Source organism: Spodoptera frugiperda, chromosome 19, assembly GCF_023101765.2.
Source record: "Spodoptera frugiperda isolate SF20-4 chromosome 19, AGI-APGP_CSIRO_Sfru_2.0, whole genome shotgun sequence".
NCBI classification, from domain to species: domain Eukaryota; kingdom Metazoa; phylum Arthropoda; class Insecta; order Lepidoptera; family Noctuidae; genus Spodoptera; species Spodoptera frugiperda.
In genome coordinates, this window is record NC_064230.1 from 1,975,287 (window position 1) to 1,995,613 (window position 20,327).

At 38.9% G+C, this 20,327-nt stretch overlaps 1 protein-coding gene across 2 annotated transcripts in view; it reads right to left on the bottom strand.

The window, feature by feature from the left end:
• Positions 1 to 899: 899 nt before the first annotated feature.
• Positions 900 to 20,327, bottom strand: part of LOC118280888 (endoribonuclease Dcr-1) — a 54,818-nt gene continuing 35,390 nt past the window's right edge. For both annotated transcript variants that reach the window (XM_050700827.1, XM_050700826.1), the window contains 17 exons: positions 19,681 to 19,795; positions 18,711 to 18,813; positions 18,201 to 18,292; positions 16,870 to 17,036; positions 15,400 to 15,924; positions 14,875 to 15,027; positions 10,771 to 10,908; positions 9,927 to 10,023; positions 8,993 to 9,174; positions 7,499 to 7,672; positions 6,324 to 6,411; positions 5,324 to 5,467; positions 4,462 to 4,591; positions 3,315 to 3,405; positions 2,771 to 2,879; positions 1,939 to 2,071; positions 900 to 1,217 (listed from right to left, as the gene is read on the bottom strand). In XM_050700827.1, the coding sequence (XP_050556784.1) occupies positions 1,061 to 1,217; positions 1,939 to 2,071; positions 2,771 to 2,879; positions 3,315 to 3,405; positions 4,462 to 4,591; positions 5,324 to 5,467; positions 6,324 to 6,411; positions 7,499 to 7,672; positions 8,993 to 9,174; positions 9,927 to 10,023; positions 10,771 to 10,908; positions 14,875 to 15,027; positions 15,400 to 15,924; positions 16,870 to 17,036; positions 18,201 to 18,292; positions 18,711 to 18,813; positions 19,681 to 19,795 (2,598 nt within the window). In that variant the 3' untranslated portion in view covers positions 900 to 1,060. The remainder of the gene's footprint in view (positions 1,218 to 1,938; positions 2,072 to 2,770; positions 2,880 to 3,314; positions 3,406 to 4,461; positions 4,592 to 5,323; positions 5,468 to 6,323; positions 6,412 to 7,498; positions 7,673 to 8,992; positions 9,175 to 9,926; positions 10,024 to 10,770; positions 10,909 to 14,874; positions 15,028 to 15,399; positions 15,925 to 16,869; positions 17,037 to 18,200; positions 18,293 to 18,710; positions 18,814 to 19,680; positions 19,796 to 20,327) is intronic.

Below are 20,327 nucleotides of genomic sequence, written 5' to 3' on the forward strand. Positions count from 1 at the left end.
GATATCAGTACTAAGTTAACTAAAAATCACGGTTTACTCACGTACATTAATGGAGAAAAGCTCTATTAGTTTCGAGTCACAGAGGGACTCTTCATCAGCGCCAACTAGGGTTGCCATTTCGGAGCTCTGTACTATATACTGTTGAAAAAATATATAGTAGGCAAAAATACTATATTTCCGTACGCCCTTTGCTTAATCAAAATAGTATAAGTAAAAATGTACGAATTGCAAATCCGTGATAGTATGAAAAATAAAAAAAACTATTTTCACTCATCCCTATTAAAGTACTATATTTTTTAGATCACTATTGAAAAAAAAATCTATATTTCGACATAAATATGTTGGCAACCCTAGCACCAACGCACTCACTAACCAGTAGTCTGCGCGACGTCACCGCACGCTGCTCATAATGAAGAGTCCCTCTGTGACTCGAAACTAGTAGAGCTTTTCTCCATTAATGTTCGGGCAAACCATGATTTTTAGTTAATTTAGTATATCTCACGATAGTCATTACAAAAGTATACATAAGTACAATCATTCATTTCCGAAATCACTTACAAATATTGCCATACATATATTCAATTGGAACTTCCATTTTAAGCTCACCAGAGAGCGCTAGTGTGCGCTTCTAGTCTAGGCTCGGAACCGGTTTAAAAAATACCGGTAAATACCGATTTATTTCGGTTTTCCTCAGAAGTTTTCTTAAGAAAACGCGTTGAAATCTTACTATTGAATATAATCTAAACAGCGTGAGACGTTTCTTTACGGAGCGTACGTATTAACCGTATTTTATTGATCTAAACCGTTTAATCCGAAAAAGCTGATCCAAATACCGGTTTATGCGAACAAAACCCAATGTAAAAGGTTTTACGTTCAAGTACATAAAAGCGGTTTGAAAATTTAACACATTGAACGCCGCGGTGGTCACCGGTGACCGACGTTAGCGGAGGATTTGCCTTCAACAGTTTTCTATTGGCAGTCAAAGACTTAACCGGTAACCGAGCCTTGCTTCTAGTCTTCTCATCCAACGTAGATCCTCTCCATCATATCTTCAGCTTAGTTAGCGAGCTCTATGCACCTTCAGGTGTCTCAAGGCGCATCGTGCGGCTGTTCCCTTGGCTATCCTATAGTTTCTACCGACACCTTTGAAAGTACCTCGCCCGAAGACTTCGACACACACACGGACGCGACGGCCGTCTGCTAGGCGTTCCGGTTTGCTGTGGAGAAAGAAAAATTGTATTAAAAGCAATATAATAGTATTTATGTTACGGTAAGAGTGAATAATAGAAAATTATCAATAATTATCTATTATCACAAATAATTAAATGATAAATGATATTTATTTCTGTAAGTAGGTTATAAAATAACACTTTTACACGTCAATATTTCAAATAGCTAGATGAGGCCGGCATTTGCTATCCGACTACTCTGAGAAGAAATGCCGAAACAAACTCAGAATTACCGAAACTCGAGGTTAAAGTGATAAATTAATCACATTTGTCGGTTTTTATTAATAATTTTACCCTAGTAGTGATAATTGTAATAAGCGGTCAAGGGTTGCGGGGTGGGGCGCTGTGTTTTAAGTGTGGGAGAGCCATGCTTCGGCACTACTGGGCCGACTCACCCGAAGTGATACAATGGCCTCACAGAAAACCGACTTGAAACAACGCTGTGTTTCGTTTCGTGAGTGAGGTTACCGGAGACCCAAAACCCCTTCCCAATCTTAAATTCCTAATCCCCAAAAGGCCGGCAACGCACTTGTAACACCTCTAGTGTCCATGAACGACGGCGATTGCTTATCATCAGGTGATCCGTCTGCTCTTATACCGACTTATAAAGCTCCCGTTAGGTAGTCCGAAGCTCCGGATGAAGGGGTACGGTAATACCCCTCCCCCACTTATATTCAGCAGTGGTTATGATGCCATGATGGTAACTCACCCGAACTTGGCAGTATCAGGCTCGGCCTCCAGTAGCTCCCGTACGGGGGACTTGGGCGCGGCCGCGCTGAACGCCTCCAGCTCGGCACCCATCAGGTTCACGTAGGACTTCCACACGGCGCCCAGGGACATGCCTACGGAGAATTATGGTTAAAAGAGATAAATGATATATATTTCTGTAAGTATTTTATAAAATAACACTTTTACACGTCAATCTCTTAAATAACTAGATGAGGTCGGCATTTCTTAACTGACTACTCTGAGAAATGCCGAAACGAACTCAGAGGTCATAGAGGTCTCTTTTAAAGTCCAGACAAAATCAATTAAAGATGTCGGACGACGGATGATGACGGGGTATGAAAATTAATTACAGTTTTATATTAATTAATAAATATTTTTAAACTAGAATATAAGTTTGTAACTGTCGTATTCAGAGTCATTTAATGGTTACTAAACCCAGTCCTTAGCAATAGGGATGATGACGGGGTATGAAAATTAAAAATCTATTTAATCCGTCAGTTAGGTAATGAAAAAATATTAGACACGTATTTTTTTTTATTTGTCATATAAGATAACAATACTTAGATAAAACGAATCAAAGTTTAGGAGTGGGAGCAAATACGTCATTTCTACGTGTAAAATGTACTTAGAAGTGACGTCACGCGATATTTCAAATCGATATTTCTTCGAAAGTATTTGTTTCCGTAAGAAAATAATACGTGTCTAATGTTTTTTTATAAGTCTTCTTTTAATGGACTGGAAAGTTGTTTGTAATCATGAGTACAATCACGTGTTTAAATATCGTTCACTAATTACCAGTCACCCTATATTACCTGAATCCAAGAATATGGCTCCAGCTACGGACTCGAACAGGTCACCCAACGCTTTGGGAACCTCCACATCCTCAGCTTGCTCCATAGCATCCTCTTGGATCAAGTAATGCTGGAAATTATTATATAATTATTATAGTATAAGCCGGTAAACGAACAGACGGATCACCTGATGGTAAGCAATCGCCGCCGCACATGGACACTTGAAACACCAGAGGCGTTACAAGTGCGTTACCGGCCTTTTCAGGGTTAGGAATTTAAGTGTTGTTGGGGAATCGGGGATTGGGAAGATTGGGAAGGGCAAAGAAACACAACGCAAGCGTTGTTCCACGTCGGTTTCCTGCTCAACCGTGGTTCACTCCGGTCGAGCCGGCCCACACTTAATAATAAAAAATCTAATTTTTTTTTGAAAATCATTTAATGACTTCTCCCACCTTGGACGAGGCGAGAGAGAGTGTCAGATTCTTACTGACTAAAAAACCACCCCGTTCCTACTCCTGCTTTTCGAGTAAATCTCAACCTAATAAATAAATAAATATAAACGTACCTCTTCACTAATGGAGTGTCCATTCTCCTCCTGTATCTTCACATATTTCGTTAACACCTCGTTCAGTCCGGGCGACATGTGCCGGAAATATCTACAAACGAAATATTGACGAAAAATTATGACGTCATTAACAAATTTCGCTTTCATAATTGGGTACAGTTTCACTTAGACCTAAAAGGAAGTTTAAGACAACAACAATTTTTTTTAATGCTTTGTAATGTAGCTTTTTATTGTATTGTTTATTTTCTAGAAAATGTTCTTTGTTTATTTAGGTAGGTGCCAATTTATTATTGGATAGAATTAAGGTTTATTTCATTTATCATTCGTCATATACATAACACATAGTCTAGTAGGAAAGCACACTAAAGGTAAGCGTCCACAGGCCCGCATCGTACGCATTCCGTATGACGTCATCAGTACGCATCGCATGTGGGCATTGCCGATGATGCGGTCCGTACGATGCGGATCAGTGGACGCAGTTGTATGAGTTTCTGTACAAGACAAACTAAAATCCGTTGCGTGTAATGCGTATGATGCGAGCCTGTGGACCACCATTAGTGTGCTTTTCCACCAGAGATGTGCTATACTACGTTGATGTGGATGCGTTTGGCTTCCACCAATCATATTTATTGGTCCACAATAAACTATTGGTGGAAACCAAACGCATCCACAACTGATAAATGATGATAATGATATTGTTTCACAGCTTAGCTATTACATCTTCGTAGCATAGCTACATAGCACATCTCTGGTAGAAAAGCACCTCTAAACCAAAAATGGGCTGCTAAGTATTTTAGCAACCCATTTTTGGTTTAGGGTGATAGATTTTTCAAAATACTTTTACTTTTATTTAACAAATCATTAAGCTCCTGCGTTATTAAGCATTGCGATAGCTTATTATCATTCTTATTTTTATTGGATTGGTCGAGAGCGGTGTCACAGTCCTGCTTTATTAAGCATCGCGGTAGCTTATTATCATCCTTGTTTTCATTGGATTGGTTGAGAGCAGTGTCACAGCTTAATTTTTTGAAACCAAATTTTGTGTTCTAATCGGCAGAATTGGTAACTTTTGGTTGAGGATAATAACGCCGTTAACATTTTGTGATTTCGGAAAATCACCATTTAACAGATTAAGATGTAGACTTACTTATGGAAGCCATGCCGGGCGGCGAGAGTAGCGAATATGGTGTTGTTGACGAGCGCGGAGCGGAGGTCGGTGAGCGCGCCCGGCGAGTGGCGCCGCGGGTCCTCGTACAGGTGACGGGTTATTAGGTAATCTGCAATGTACAAATACATAATTTGTAGATAACACTGTTGGAAGAAACTCAGACGCCACTGACATGCCAGTAGAAATTAATAGCAATACGCGCAGACACATATTTCTGCATGATTACATAGTATAAAACATAGTCGCTTTCTCTGTCCCTATGTCCCTTTGTAAGCATAAATCATTAAAACTAGCAGCGAATTTTGTTGCGGTTTTTTATATGTATAATACATGTATAATATATCACCATTTCACCCATGCAAAGCGCAGCGGGGCGGGTCGTAGTAGATAATAAAAGGTACTTCCTTCTATGCTTGATTTCTTATAATAATATAGTGCAATGTCATTGTTAAAAAAAATAGTTTTCTATAGTTTAGAGTCTTACTAGTATTTTTGGAATATTAAAAAGAAGTAAGGAATGATACGATTTTCAATAGGGTGAAATATTATAATTATTTTAAAGTATTTGAATGTAATTTAACTGTGGGCTCGCCATGCTTCGGCACTGTTATGTCGACTCGGCCGGAGTGATACCACGGCCTCACAGAAAACCGACGTGAAACAACGCTTGCGTTGTGTTTCGTTGTTTGAATGTCGTTACCAAACGCCTTACCCCCTTCCCAATCTTCCCAATCCTCGATTCCTCAACAACCCTTAAATTCCTAACTATCCATGGGCGTATCCATGGGCGGCGGCAATTGCTTACCATCAGGTGATACGTCTGCTCGTTTACCAAACGTACCTAGTATAGCGTCTCCCAGGAACTCGAGTCGCTGGTAGCAGTCTGTGAGTCTGTTGCTGTGGTGGGAGGCGTGCGTGAGGGCCTGCAGGAGGAGGGAGCGGTCCTGGAACCGGTACTGCAGGGTGCGCTCCAGGGCGTCGTAGCCTGCGGAGGGAGTATAATTAGTATCATCATCAACAACTTTTGATAATTCACTGCTAGACTATGAAATGAAAGAAAGAAAGAAAGAAAAACAGTTTATTTGCAACATTTAAAAAACAATAAACATAAAAATGAATATTATAAAAAAAACATAAAAGTCATGGTGCAAAAAGAAATGAGACTGTGACTCCTATGGTGTTGCGGGTACATAAGCGGCGATTATTGCTTACCATCAGGTGAACTAACTACTCGTTTGTCACCTATGAAAAAATTAGGCTCCTCTTCAAAAGAGCTTTAAATAATGACTGCATGATTGGCGCAGTGGCTAAGCAACCGCGGAGCGGTGTTCGATTCCCGCACGCAACAACTGTTTGTGATCCACAAAGTCAAAGTCAAAGCATTTATTTCAATTAATCCTAAATAAGGCACTTTTGAAACGTCAAATTGAATTGTCCGTCAGTCTGTCTGTCAGTGAAGCTAGGCTAGGCGCACAGATTGTTGTTCCGGGTCTGGGTGTCATGTGTATGTGAACTTGTATGTTTGTTAACGCACACACGACACAGGAGAAAATATTAGTGTGGCGCAACGTTCTTTTTTAAAAACTGGTCGGAGGATCCTGGTTTTCGTAGGAAACTTTACTCTCTGTTTACAAAATTTCCCTTTTTATACTCCCAATATATGCAACTAGCAACGAAAACCAAAAAACATGGTAATCGCACCCAAAACATCATATCGGTTGACTAATCGAATTAAAATTGTTTAGTTTTACAAGTACACTAAAGTGTCGTAGCAATTGGCGTTCTATAGTCTCTGCCTACCCCCATGGGAGACAGGCGTGTGATTATGTATGTATACCAACCTGATAGCATTTGTTCCAACTCCCCTTCAGGATCTTCTATATACCGGAGCAAAGGCGACGGTGGCGCCCTCAACTCGCCGAATATTGGCTGCACACAGAGGTTTTTTATTATTAACAATGTACAATATAAAATACTCACCCCTATTACATGGGCCATGCACATTACGGCACGTAATGCCGCTATACAATGTACACCCACTTTTCACCATTTGTGTTATAAGTCCCATGTAATAGGGGGTGAGCCTATTGCCATATACTGGGCACAATTCCAGACTCCGTGCTACTACTGAGAAATTTTCGATAAACCAAAAAAAGCCCAGTAATACTTCATAAAACATCTAATATATAAAATTCTCGTGTTACACTTTTCGTATTACTGTGCTTATCCGGTATCTATGAGAATCGGCCAATATCTAAATGTTAGGGGTAGTACAACCCTACATTTTTTAATTTTCCGCGGACGAAGTCTCGGGCAGAAGCTAGTAATTATATAATATTTAACACTTTTTTTATTATTAGCTTGGGTTGTAACTATGTATGTATGTATCTATGTAACGGAATCCTTAAGCTTAATTTTCACCAACTTCCAGCGATTCGATTTCTTTGAAACTTTGCACATGTATCAAGGACCGATGTCAATGCAATAATTTGAAAACGGTATCCCGTTAAACTTATAACTTTTCCCTCATATATATTTGCAAATAGAATAATTATAACATTTAATATATTAAGCACCCCACGCTTTTTACTCTGAAGTGACAAACTCTTTGTAATGAAAAATTATTTTCTAATTTTTAGTTCGGTTGCATATAAAAGCGTGTTTTTTTTTAGTTTTTTTAAACTATTATTTTTTCCAGTGACTGCCTCGTTGGTCGAGTGGTCGCAAGTGCGACTGCCGAACAAGGGGTCTCGGGTTCAATTCCCGGGTCAGGCAGTATTACTGGGCTTTTTTCGGATTTTCGAAAATTTCTCGGTAGTAGCACGGAGTCTGGAATTGTGTCCAGGATATGGCAATAGGCTCACACCCTATTACATGGGACTTATAACAGAAATGGTGAAAAGTGGGTATACATTGTATAGCGGCATTACGTGCCGTAATGTGCACCTCTGCCTACCCCTTCGGGGAAAAAAAGGCGTGACGTTATGTATGTATGTACGTATTTTTTCCAGTATACCTGCATCCACTTCCCATCAGCATCTCTATACGGCTGCAGCGAGCCTACAGCGCGGGCCGGCCACGACCAGTCCTCGGCAGGGAACACCTCCTGTTGGGGGGGACCCTCGTCGTCAGAGCAGGATGATGTAGAGGAACTGCGCTTCAGGTCCGGGGTAGAGGGGGGTTTGGGTTCCTGGGGGTGAGATAGAGAAGTATAGAATAGAAATTATTCATTGTAAGGTGGCAGACTTGTTATATCGTATGGGGAGACTTCTAATGACTAAATTTAAACCAGATATTTGTTATCATCTCGGCTTACAATATACGAAAATGAGCGAAATAGGCCCAGTAGTGAATATAACAGCCGCGCCGCATGTCCGTAACATTCCTAGACAACCTACAACATTACAGCTCTTCTGTGGTCAAGGTACATGGAGCTGTTCACACAGAATTTAATACTTGATTAATTTCATTATTTATTTTGTTTGAAAATTTAAATTTTTTAATTTTCTGTTTTCGTTGAAATATTTAGTTGTATTATGTAGACTAGTAATACTTGTTGTTTCATTTAAATCATATGAGTGATATCTCGTAGCATAGTTACATAGCACATCTACCATGACGCATTTTTTTTCTTTACGCCTAGGAAATTGGAGATTTTTAAAAAAAAAAAAAAAAACGTTGCCCCACACTAGGATTTTCTCCTGTGTCGTGGGTGCGTTTACAAACATACAAGTTCACATACACATGACACCCAGACCCGAAACAACAATTTGTGGATCACACAAAGAATTGCTCCGTGCGGGAATCGAACCCGCTACACCTTGCGTGGCAGCCGGTTGCCCAGCCACCGCACCAACCGTGCAGTCAAGTATAGAATAGAAATTATTCGTTTTTAGGTGGCTTGTTATGTAGGATGACTGGTAATTAGTGAACGATATTTAAATACGTGATTGTACTCATGATTACAAACAACTTTGTCGAAGAAACTTTTTTGTTTACTCGTTAGTTTTATTTTTACTACAATTACAAAATAACAAAATTTCGCGCGCGCGTGCTTTAGCATGATCAGCTGTTAGCAGCGAGGCGCCTGCGTTATCGGAAGACTAGTAACTAGGTAGGTATTTTTGGAACTTTACGCGCGCGTGCTAATGAAATTTTGTTATTATGATAAAAATAAAACTAATGAATATACAAAAAAAGTTTCTTCGGGAAAGTTGTTTGTAATCATGAGTACAATCACGTGTTTAAATATCGTTCACTAATTACCAGACACCCTATATTGTTGTTTACCCAACATTTAGACAGCATATTCATAATTATAAATATAATTGTAAGCTTGCATGCTTTTAATACAAAATTCATCCATTATGCTTTAGCAATATAAAAAGCTCAAGGGTAAGGAAGATGGAAGTTACCCTATTTAATACCCCCACACATCACATCACATCAAATCAACAGCCTATAAATAGCCACAGCTGACCAAAGCCTCTTCTCACATCAAATCTCTTACCTGATTCTCCTTCTCCATCTTCGTAGCTCGGCTCACGAACGGGTGGTTATCGTCCAACTCGACATGGTGACACGGCAGCACCCTGATGCCGAGCCAAGACATGAAGAGCAGGGCTCCGCGGGGACCACACTCGAGGAGATAGGCCCCTATTAGGGCTTCCACGCAGTCGGCTATTGATTTGTCTGAAAGTGATATGATTTTTCAATAAAGTTCAATTAAGGTAAGCGTCCAAGTGATATAATTTTCAATGATCTATGTCTTAAGGTAAGCGTCCACAGGCCCGCATCGCACGCAACGGATTTTAGTTTGTCTTGTATAGAAACTCATACAACTGCGTCCACTGATCCGCATCGTACGGACCGCATCATCGGCAATGCCTACATGCGATGCGTACTGATGACGTCATACGGAATGCCGATGCGAAAAATCCGAATTGCTGATACTCGTGTCGGCAATCCGATCGCTGTCGCTGTTGTCTGTCGCTGTGTGTGGACTCTTACCTTAAAAAGACGGACTTAAAAGCTGGTTAATATGCTAAAATATTTTTTTTTTGTCGTCACGCCTGTCATCCCCGAAGGGGTAGGTAGAGGTGCACACGGCACGTAATGCCGCTATACAATGTACATCCACTTTTCACCATTAAGTGACACGTATTTCCGCTCCACAATGTACACCAACTTTTCACCATTTGTGTCATAAGTCCCATGTAATAGGAGGTGCGCCTATTGCCATATATTGGGCACAATTATAGGTTCCGTGCTACTACTGAGAACTATTCGAAAAACGGAAAAAAGCCCAGTAATACTTTGCGCGACCCGGGAAATGTCCAGAGACCCCTTGTCCCGTAGTCGCAGTTGCAACCACTCGACCAACGAGGCAGTCGAGGTTAATTTAGTATGTCTCTCGATAGTTATTATAAAAAATATATATGTACCTGGTATACTATGCTGCGTGATCAAGTTGTACGGGATGAAACAACCGGCGGCGTCCAATGGCGTCTCTAGGTGCTGCATCATGTCTTTACCTTCGCCCTAAAAGCAAAAAATTATAATAACATTACTATATGGTATTAGTTTAAAAAGAATTTGATCTTTTTTTTAATGCATACGGCCGGCGAAGTTATATAGCCTACAGCCTTCTTCAATAAATGGACTATTCAACACAAAAATAATTATTCAAATCGGTACAGTGGTTTAGGCGTAAAGAAGAGACAGAGACGTGAGTTACTTTCGTATTTATATAGTTTTTCACCCACTGCTCGGCTCCTATTGGTCATAGCATGATGTTTTATAGCATATACCCTCTCTTGACAGATATACTATTCAACACAAAAATAATTATGTATTCAAATCGGACCAGTAGTTCCGGAGATTACGTCCAAACAATTAATCAGCTTTCTTCCGAATATGGGGAAACCTCTTATGACTTAATTTAAACCACATATTTGTTATCATCTTGAACAATATACGACAAATAAGCGAAATAGATTATTCTCTTTGAGCTAATTTGAACACTCTTTACAAATACGGCATTATAACAGCCGCGCCGCATGTCCGTAACATTCCTAGACAACCTACAACATTACAGCTCTTCTGTGGTCAAGGAACATGGAGCTGTTCACACAGAATTTAATACTTAATTTAATTATTTATTTTCAGTTTTCGTTGAAATATTTAGTTGTATTATGCTTCTTTGGACGAGTACTACTTGTAGTTTCATTTAAATCATATGAGTTTTCTCCATTCTGTATATTAGTAAAGATATTAAAATCTACTTACATTCAACCTGGGATGTAGTGTAGGGGGCGGCTTATGACAAGGAGGTAGCCAGTTGTCGTGCGGTTCGAATTTGGACGCGATCATACGCGCGCCCAGACGCTTGTTGCGACCCAAACGGTAGAGGTTCAGATTTGATACCTGGGTGAGGAAAAAAATTAATTATTATTAGACAAAATAAAGAAAGAAAGAAAAAATATTTATTTCACACGCAACACAAACTAATTACAAGTAGTTACAGTTTATGAATTGATTTGATAATAATAATAAGCATTATATGGATTTTATACGTATGTCTCAAGACACTTTTCCCGCCTTAAGCGAGGCGAGAGGGAGAGTCAGACTTTCACAGACCAAAAACCCGTTCCTACTCATGCTTTTCGAGGCAGAGCCCCGGTAAACCCACTAGGTAGTCCGCAACTCCGCCAATATAATCAATAATGTATCTTCTCGTTTGACGAAGTAATTTACTAGGATTTTCTCCTATGTCGTGTGTGCGTTTACAAACATACAAGTTCACATACACATGACACACAGACCCGAAACAACAATTTGTGGATCACACAAAGAGTTGCTCCGTGCGGGAATCGGACTCGCTACACGTTGCACGGCAGCCGGTTGCCTAGCCACTGCGCTAACTGTGCAGTCAAAGATATTGACTCCAAAAATATTGACACGAGATATCATTATTAGTTTTTAAGAAATAAAACATTCTCAAAAACCGCAATTACAACTTTGTCGTTCATACAAACAATTTGTAAAACAAAGTTATTTCATAACTTTTACATTATGTCATCTACTTGCTGCTACGGAACCCTTCATGGGCCAGTCCGACTCGCACTTGGCCGGTTTTTGTGAATAATTTCTTTTTAGTTCTTTAAGTTTATCTTGTACGCTAGGTTAAGCCTCACTGTCGAATTAGGAAAATATCCTGTAATGAGAGTGTAGGAAGATTTTTATACCAATCTTATATATAAAAATGAATCGCTAAAATCGTTGGTAAGCGCATAACTCGAGAACGCGTGGACCAATTTGGCCAATTCTTTTTTTGTAATATTCGTCGAAGTTCAAGGATGGTTTTTACGGTGAGAAAATATCAAATAATTGACGGAAAAGCCCTAAAAACAGCCCTTTTCTTTATCCCATACAAACGTTTTCTAACTAATACGTAAAGTCAATTTGAGCTTTAGTGCTATTGGATAAAGTTCATATTGGATAAATGCTATTGGATACTGAAAAACAAATGCTATTGGATAAGTGTGCGTTGGAGACTTGGAGCACAGAATCCTTACTGATATTATAAATGTGAAAATAACTCTGTCTGTCTGTAATTACGCTTTCACGCCTAAACCAGTGAACCGATTTCGATGAAATTTGGTACTGAGATAGAATAGACCTTACTTGATACTTTTTATGCAAAAAAATAGCGGAGAATGGGTAAAAATAGGGGATAAAATTAATGTTCATATTTAGATACTTAATGAGGAACGAAAGAACATGGGCTACTTTTTATAAAAAAAAATAGGAGAGAATGTGTAAAAAGAGGGGATGACTGTTCATATGAAAATTCGTCATTTTAAAAGCTATATCAGTGAAATTTTGTATTTAAACACTTAATGAGGAGCGAAAGAACATAGGCTACTTTTTAATAAAAAGGGGAGAAGGCGTAGAATGTTTGATAGAGGAGATTAATGTTTGCTTGAAAATTCGTCATTTTCGTTATTACTTTGGCTGTGGCTTCACTCGCGTTCGATTCTTATTTATATACACATATACTTATTTAAATCGCTAATATCACTACTACCATACTAATGTTATGAATGCGAAAGTACCCTGTTTGTGTTGAGGTTACGCTTGCACGAATGTTTTTAATGGAATATAACAACGAAACAATGTATTTTTTATTTATAGGCAATATATAGGAAATTATAGGATAATAATATAGATAACCTTGGCTACTTTTCATCATGATTATAAAATGATGAATCGGCGGTCGTGGTTTCTATGGAATACATATCTTTAAAAATGCTAACAGTAACATATTCTCAAGTAATTCACATTTTAGATGACATACGGCTGCATTTTCACCACTAACACCACTACGCGGACGGAGTCGCGGGAAAAAGCTAGATTCAATAAATTTTCATTTGTACATGTCAAATTTTTGTTGTTTCTAAATTCAAATTCTGTAAATAATGATTGACATTTATGCATAAACTATGAAAAGGGTGAATAAACAATTGTCTGTATTTTTTTAATCTATTGAAAATGTTGAAAAGTGCATTAAGCATTAATAGAAATTCCTCAAATATTTATGCGTGCGTTCAGAAATAATGACAAATTATCAGCAGTTACACGTGTGTTCAGAAATTTATTTTGTGTAAATTAAAGTTTCTATTCACGTTTTCGAACAAACGATGCTCTTTCAATATAGTCTATTGTTCTGAATGACATTGACATTCGTATTGCGCGTTTTTTAAAATATGCAAAATTAAATGTATATTTTTCAATATTTCTGAGAGATTATCTTAATATTTTTTCGAGTTTTAAAGACTAAGAAGATTTTTATTTGCTAATAAGTGTTTGTTAATCAAGGTAAGTTCACATCTTCATATTGATTTTTAGTAACTTTTGGTGACTACACAATACTACAATTTGGTGTACATGGTTATGCAGAAAATGTATGAGAGCTTTTTATTTTCAGTTGGAATTTCGTTTTTAACAATGCTACCAACCAGACGTACAAGCTTAGGCCGCAGAACTCGAAATACGGCAAGAAAAAAAAACGGCAAAAGAAATATAAGAGCAAATCAAACTGATGAGCAACGCGAAGCGCAAAATGAACTTGAACTGAATCGATATCAAGATAGAAACGTTGTGTTTAATCCCCACAAAGCTGCATTCAGTTATAATGTGGCAATTGTAATCAATTGCAGTTCATAGCAAATTGTTGCTATTGGACTAATGAACATTGTGTGTCCACATTGGGATTGAAATTCAAAAATGAAGCCTCTGGATTGTGTTGCGCCAGCGGCCAAGTCAAATTGACGCCATTGGTACCGCCACCAGAGCCACTACATTCATTGGTTCATTTTTTACTCATATCCAACAGTACAATAATTGCTTTCAAATGACATCATTTGGGGCAACAAAAGTTATACGAGACAGGTTTTTGCCTACTTTTAGCAAGTAAGTATAATGGCAAACGTTTTGTTTTAGTTTTAAAACCATGTAGCTGGTGCAAAATATGTCGAGTCAGTGATGATAGATCAGTCAGTGATGATCAGTGATGATATTTTGTAAACAATAAGTCAAATAAATAATAATAGTCTATAATCCAAAGACTTAATCAGCAACATTTTATAACATGTTGTATTTTATAGTGGCATGAGCAAGGTGTTCTTGGTAAAGCCTACTACCTAAAGCTGCTTAATGGCGAGGATGGCTGTTTAATGTCGAGGTTTAAAGTAGTTTTAATTTGAAATGATGTAAAGTATTGTGGCAGTATTTTGCGAGCCACATGGTGGTACAATTTGCTATACAATTACCTGTATACATATTTATTTAGATTCAGGGATTCAAATATATCATCAATCAGGTTTCTTATTGCCAGTGCCTGTTGAAGACTGTACATTTTTGCAAATATATTTTATGGACAATTCAGCAAGAGAAGTCGATCAGCGTTGCGCACACAACAACTCAGTAAAAAGATCCATTGTGATGAACAACTTCAAACATGTTTCCATCAACACAATTAATTAGTTGCATTATTCACAAATGCATTAGACCGCATGCCATCAGATAATCACAAAATTGTCATCAGAACCGATAAGGCGCCTGCAGGACAGTGAAATTATTGAATCCTATGAAATAAACACTATTATGAACATATATATTGTTTTTTTTTTTATTAGATAATCCTTTTCAGCTATAGTGAGATCAGGAAATGATGGTTTCATTTTTATATGGAGGATATTATAGATTCCAGTTCAAATTGAATAGGGACTCATACATAGCTCAGCTATACAAAATAAAGTAGAGCATCATTGCTACGCGAAAGCGGTACGAAGTTCGCTGGGTCAGCTAGTAAATAAATAAATAACATACCTGCTTACTCCTCATATGACTGAGTTTCCCCTCATGCACGGTGGGGTGTGCGCAGTACAAGTACGCAGTTATAGCGAACTTTAGGAAACTGTCGCCGATCGTCTCTAACCGTTCTAGATTTATACCGTCGTTCGCGTTGGACATTGTTAGGGCCTGTAAAATAAATAATAGGTAATAATCTATAATAAAAAAATATAAGGACTGCCTCGTTGGTCGAGTGGTCCCAAGTGCGGCTGCTGGACAAGGGGTCTCGGGTTAGATTCCCGGATCGGGCAAAGTATTACTGGGCTTTTTCGGATTTTCGAAAATTTCTCAGTAGTAGCACGGAGTCTGGAATTGTGTCCAGTATACGGCAATAGGCTCACCCCCTATTACATGGGACTTATAACACAAACGGTGAAAAGTGTGTGTATATTGTATAGCGGCATTACGTGCCGTAATGAGCACCTCTGCCTACCCCTTCGGGGATAAAACCCGTCTGCTCATTCACCAGCTTAAACCGTAAAAAAGCTTCTAAAAACTCACCTGCAAAATAACACTAGGACTCGGCCCCGGATGCCCCTCCAACACAGGTTGAAAGTCAAAATCAAACTCTTTCCCACCCCTCCCATCCGTATAATAAGGAATAAACTCCCCCACTCCCTTACAAACCCCTTTATACCCCTCTTTAGTATCAAAACCGACATTAACAACCTTTTCATTGACATAATCTTTAGAATCAATATTAATATCTTTCATAGAGAAACAATTTAACTTATTCAATTGGTAGCTTGGTAGTTTTTCTTTTATTTGAGCTAGCAATACTCTCTTATTTCTCTCTATGCTTTCTATTGTGATCTGGCCATCTTTAAACTCTAGTTCGTCTGTGGTATAAGGGAAGAGTTCGTCTATGGCTTGTGTCTCACTTTTTTTACAGATAATAGAGCTGTGGTAGGTTTCTTTTGTCTCTGGTAGGATTTCTGTGATGTCGTCGTCTTTGGTAATGAGTTGGTTCTTGTCTATGATGTCTTGTTTGTGTTGGGTGACGGCTGAACGGAATTTTTCTATGTACTGTGGACAAATAAAAATTAATTACTATAGTCTTTTTTTCGACGCTTAAAAAAAAATTAGCTCCACATTAGGATTTTCTCCTGTATCGTGTCTGCGTTTATAAAATAAGTTCACATACACATGACACCCAGAGAACAACAATTTGTGAATCACACAAAGATTGCTTTGCGGGAATCAAACCCATCGGTTACCGCGCCAACCATGAAATCAATATTGCAGAGATTACCTCCTGAGGCTAGTTAAAATTTCAGACCATTTATATTTCAAACATTCGGTAATAGCGGTAAATGAAATGAATTAAGTTTACCACCTAAGTCTTACATTTGGAAAGCAATAAAGTATTGAGTATTGAATGACAAATTTTTATTTTAATGTCCATCTTGTAGAATATAAAATATTAGACACGTATTTTTTATTTTCTTACAGAAATACTTTCGAAGATATATCGATTTGAAATATCGCGTGACGTTACTTTTAGGTACGTTTTCTATTGACTAAAAAGTTAGCTCCTACTCTTAGAAAAAAACGATAAACGAGTAAAGCTAGAACTAGCAATGAGTTAGCGAGACGCGTGGCGCGAGTGCATAGTTCCGATATTTGTGTAGCTCAACTATAAGTTAGTGTAGGCGGGCGATTACTCGCATCAGTACGATACGCAGTATAGAATAATTTATTGGTTGTTTCTGGCGTAAGTTCTAATCGCTTGGCGAGTTCGCCGAGCGAGTGTTATATTTCATAGCTCTTGTCGCTCACGCAAACTAGTGAAGCGAACACTCGCCGGCAGTTGAACAGTCAGCGATCAACTATTTGTATACTATCTCTTTTGTTCACACGGAAAGTATATCTATTGTACGTTTCTTAAGCGAGAAAATAGCCGATAGTTAGTCGTTTTCTCGCCGTTGGTGGGACAACTGCCTTATAGTAAGATAAATAAATACTACTGACCTCTTCAGGCGCGCTCCCCTGCCGTATCAGCTCATCATGTAGCGCCCTGTCCCTGGCATCGTCTGCCTCATCCGGCATCGGCGCCGGGTTCACTTTCTTCGTACGTTCTATATCGAAGGCTTCAGCCTCATGAGCTGTTTTATATTCTATGCGGACGCCCATTGTTGCTGCAATAAACATTTAAATATTATAAGGTTTTTTTTAAACGTCACGCCTTTAATCCCCGAAGGGGTAGGCAGAGTTGCACATTATGACACGTAATGCCACTGTACAATGTACACCCACTTTTCACAATTTATGTTGTAAGTCCCATGTAATAGGTGGTGAGCCTATTGCCATATACCGGGCACATTTCCAGACTCCGTGCTACTACGGAGGAATTTTCGAAAAACCGAAAAAAGCCCAGTAGTACTTCGCCCGACCCGGCAATCGAACCCGAGACCCCTGGCCCGGCAGACGCACTTGCAACCACTCGGCCAACGAGGCAGTCATTTAATATATGTATATAAAATACTTACATAAATTTTATAAGTCTGTTAAATTATTCGGATTAGATTAGTGGGTCGGGCAAAGTAAGCGTCCACAGGCCCGCATCGTACGCATCGCACGCAACGGATTTTAGTTTGTCTTGTATAGAAACTCATACAACTGCGTCCACTGATCCGCATCGTACGGACCGCATCATCGGCAATGCCTACATGCGATGCGTACTGATGACGTCATACGGAATGCGTACGATGCGGGCCTATGGACGCTTATTTTTACTGAGCTTTTTTCCATTTGTCGAAAATTTCTCAGTAGTAGCACGAAGTCTGGAAATGTGTCCAGTATATGGCAATAGGCTCACCCCCTATTACATGGGACTTATAACACAAATGGTGAAAATTAAGTGTACATTGTATAGCGGCGTTACGTGCCGTAATGTGCACCTCTGCCTACCCCTTCGGGGATACAAGGCGTGACGTTGCGATTATTATATATGTAGTTCATTACAAACCGACTTAATAAATCGCGTTTATTAAAAATGACTTTTTTTGAGTGGAGAAAATCATCCAATGACTTCTCCCACCTTTGGGCGAGGCGAGAGGGAGTGTCAGACTCTTACTGACTAAAAACCACCCCGTTCCTACTACTGATTTTCGAGCCGGAGCCCCGGTAAACTCGCTAGGTAGTCCGCAGTTCCGGAACAGGGATTTTTGTTTATTTCAGGCTTCATAGGCCCATATCAAATACTATAAACTAATACATTACAGTTTATAAATACCAAACATACATTACAAACAATATTACAATAATTAGTTATTGGCAGTTAAGGGCTTAAAATGACTTACTGTTAGCATTCCTACTGCTGCAGAATCCATTGGCGTCCGCATCCTCATCGCTACCCTCGTAGTCCAGGTCTGTGTCGTCTGAGTCTAGGTCGCTGGGGACAAAATATAATAATAGTACTTATTATAATATAAGGTTCTAAAAGTATCTGCAACGGCTTTAATGAGAGGTAGTGTTGTGTTTGAACATTACTAATTTTTCATACAAAAAATCTACGTATCCGTTTGATATGAAAGAACTATCCTCTTTCACCGTCTCTGTCGCTTCTTCAACGAAAACATTTGATAGCAATTGTGCGTATTTGTGAACCACTTTATGCAGAGTAGAGTCAATGTTTATTTAACTTCTTTATGTTCTCAAATTGAATTAACTGGTCCGGGGTACGAAATTTCTTCACTATTGTAATCTTTAAACACAACACTCATCCTATTAAAGCCGTGACAGATAATTTTAGGACACCTTATAAGTGTAATACAGATAGACAAGTTATTGAAACTAGCCACTAGACTTACCTAGACATGAAGGAATCATCGCTGTCGGCCATTGAAAAGTTCTTCGACGCGCCGTACTGGTTGTACTTCGGCTTGCTGACGGGATCGCACCAGTTCGTACCGCCTAGTAACATAGTTATTGAAACATTAATTCAAATGAATACTATTAACAGGTAATTAATAACTGCCGTACTCAAAGTCATTTAATGGTTACTTAACACAGTCCTTAGCAATTATTTTCGATACAAAATCGTTACTAAGGAATAGTTTAAGCAATCATTAAATGTCTCTGAGTGCGGCAGTAAGAAACTCCACTCCACTCAATTCGGTGATGTTGGTCAGAAAGTCACAAGTTTAAAAGGAACCCGCTTCTCATGCATGAGGTTTCGAAACCTACCAACGGCAAGTACCAATGTGACTTTTTCCAAGTTACATGTACTTTCTAAAATTATTTAGACACCACTGACAAACGGTAAAGGGAAACATCGTGAGGAAACCTGGGCTTATAATTTCTGATTATAAGTTTGAAGTCGCCAACCCGCATTGAGCAAGCGTGGTGATTAATGCTCAAACCTTCTTCTCAATTACTCTAGAAAGTTAAAGTTCGACGGTTCATTAATATTTTTTTCTTTTCGTGGTGTAATCTGGAGATCTAGACAATCAGCTGATGCCTATAGGTAAGTGGTTTATTCCTAACTATTAAGGTCAAAGCACATTTAACAAGCACGGCTCCGGCACGGCTGGCTACTGCTAGCTGCCAGTGTGCTTTTTTTTGAGGGGGGAATGACTTCTCCCGCCTTGGGCGACATAGAGGGAGTGTCAGACTCTTACTGACTAAACACCACCCCGTTCCTACTCCTGCTTTTCGAGGGGGAGCCCCGGTAAACCCGCCGTTACCACTCGACACTTTATTGGAGACTCGATTGCCAATGAAGAAAAAAACGGGAACTTATCTAATGAATAACTAAATTGAAAACCAAAAATATCTTACCAGAAGCAGAAGTGCAGAATGTAAGGTTAGGGGGGAGAGGCTCCATCAGCTCGTCGTACTCCGAGGTCTCGGGGATCGAGGACGCCATGTCGTTGCTCCAAGTGCCTATTTCAAACTGGAACAAAAATTCATTATCTTTTTATTTCATTTTTATAAAAACGTTCGCCCACACTAGGATTTTATCCTGTGTCGTGGGTGCGTTTACAAACATACAAGTTCACATGCACATGACAGCCAGACCCGAAACTACAATTTGTGGATAAAAAAGTCGAAATTATTTATTTCAAATAGACCAGGAAGGCACATTTGAACGTCAAAGCAAATATAATAATATGAATAACGTCTGTCTGTCGGTCAGTCCTCTAGTTGCTCTATTTGCTCGTTCCAAAGTGTAGATTCCTATGGAGAAGAACGAGCAAGAAACTCCATAGGTTACTCTTTTTCAATCAGATTCACAATACAATTCTTGGTTACATTGTTTCGATTACTTCAACTATGTAAGAACAATGTAAAACTAATATGTAGTCAAAGTGATAGAAAAAGAAAATAACCTTGAGGACAACAAAATTATCGAGATCACACCAAGATTTTCTCCGTGCGGAAATCGATCCCTCTGCACGTTACACGGCAGCCAGTTGAGATTATTC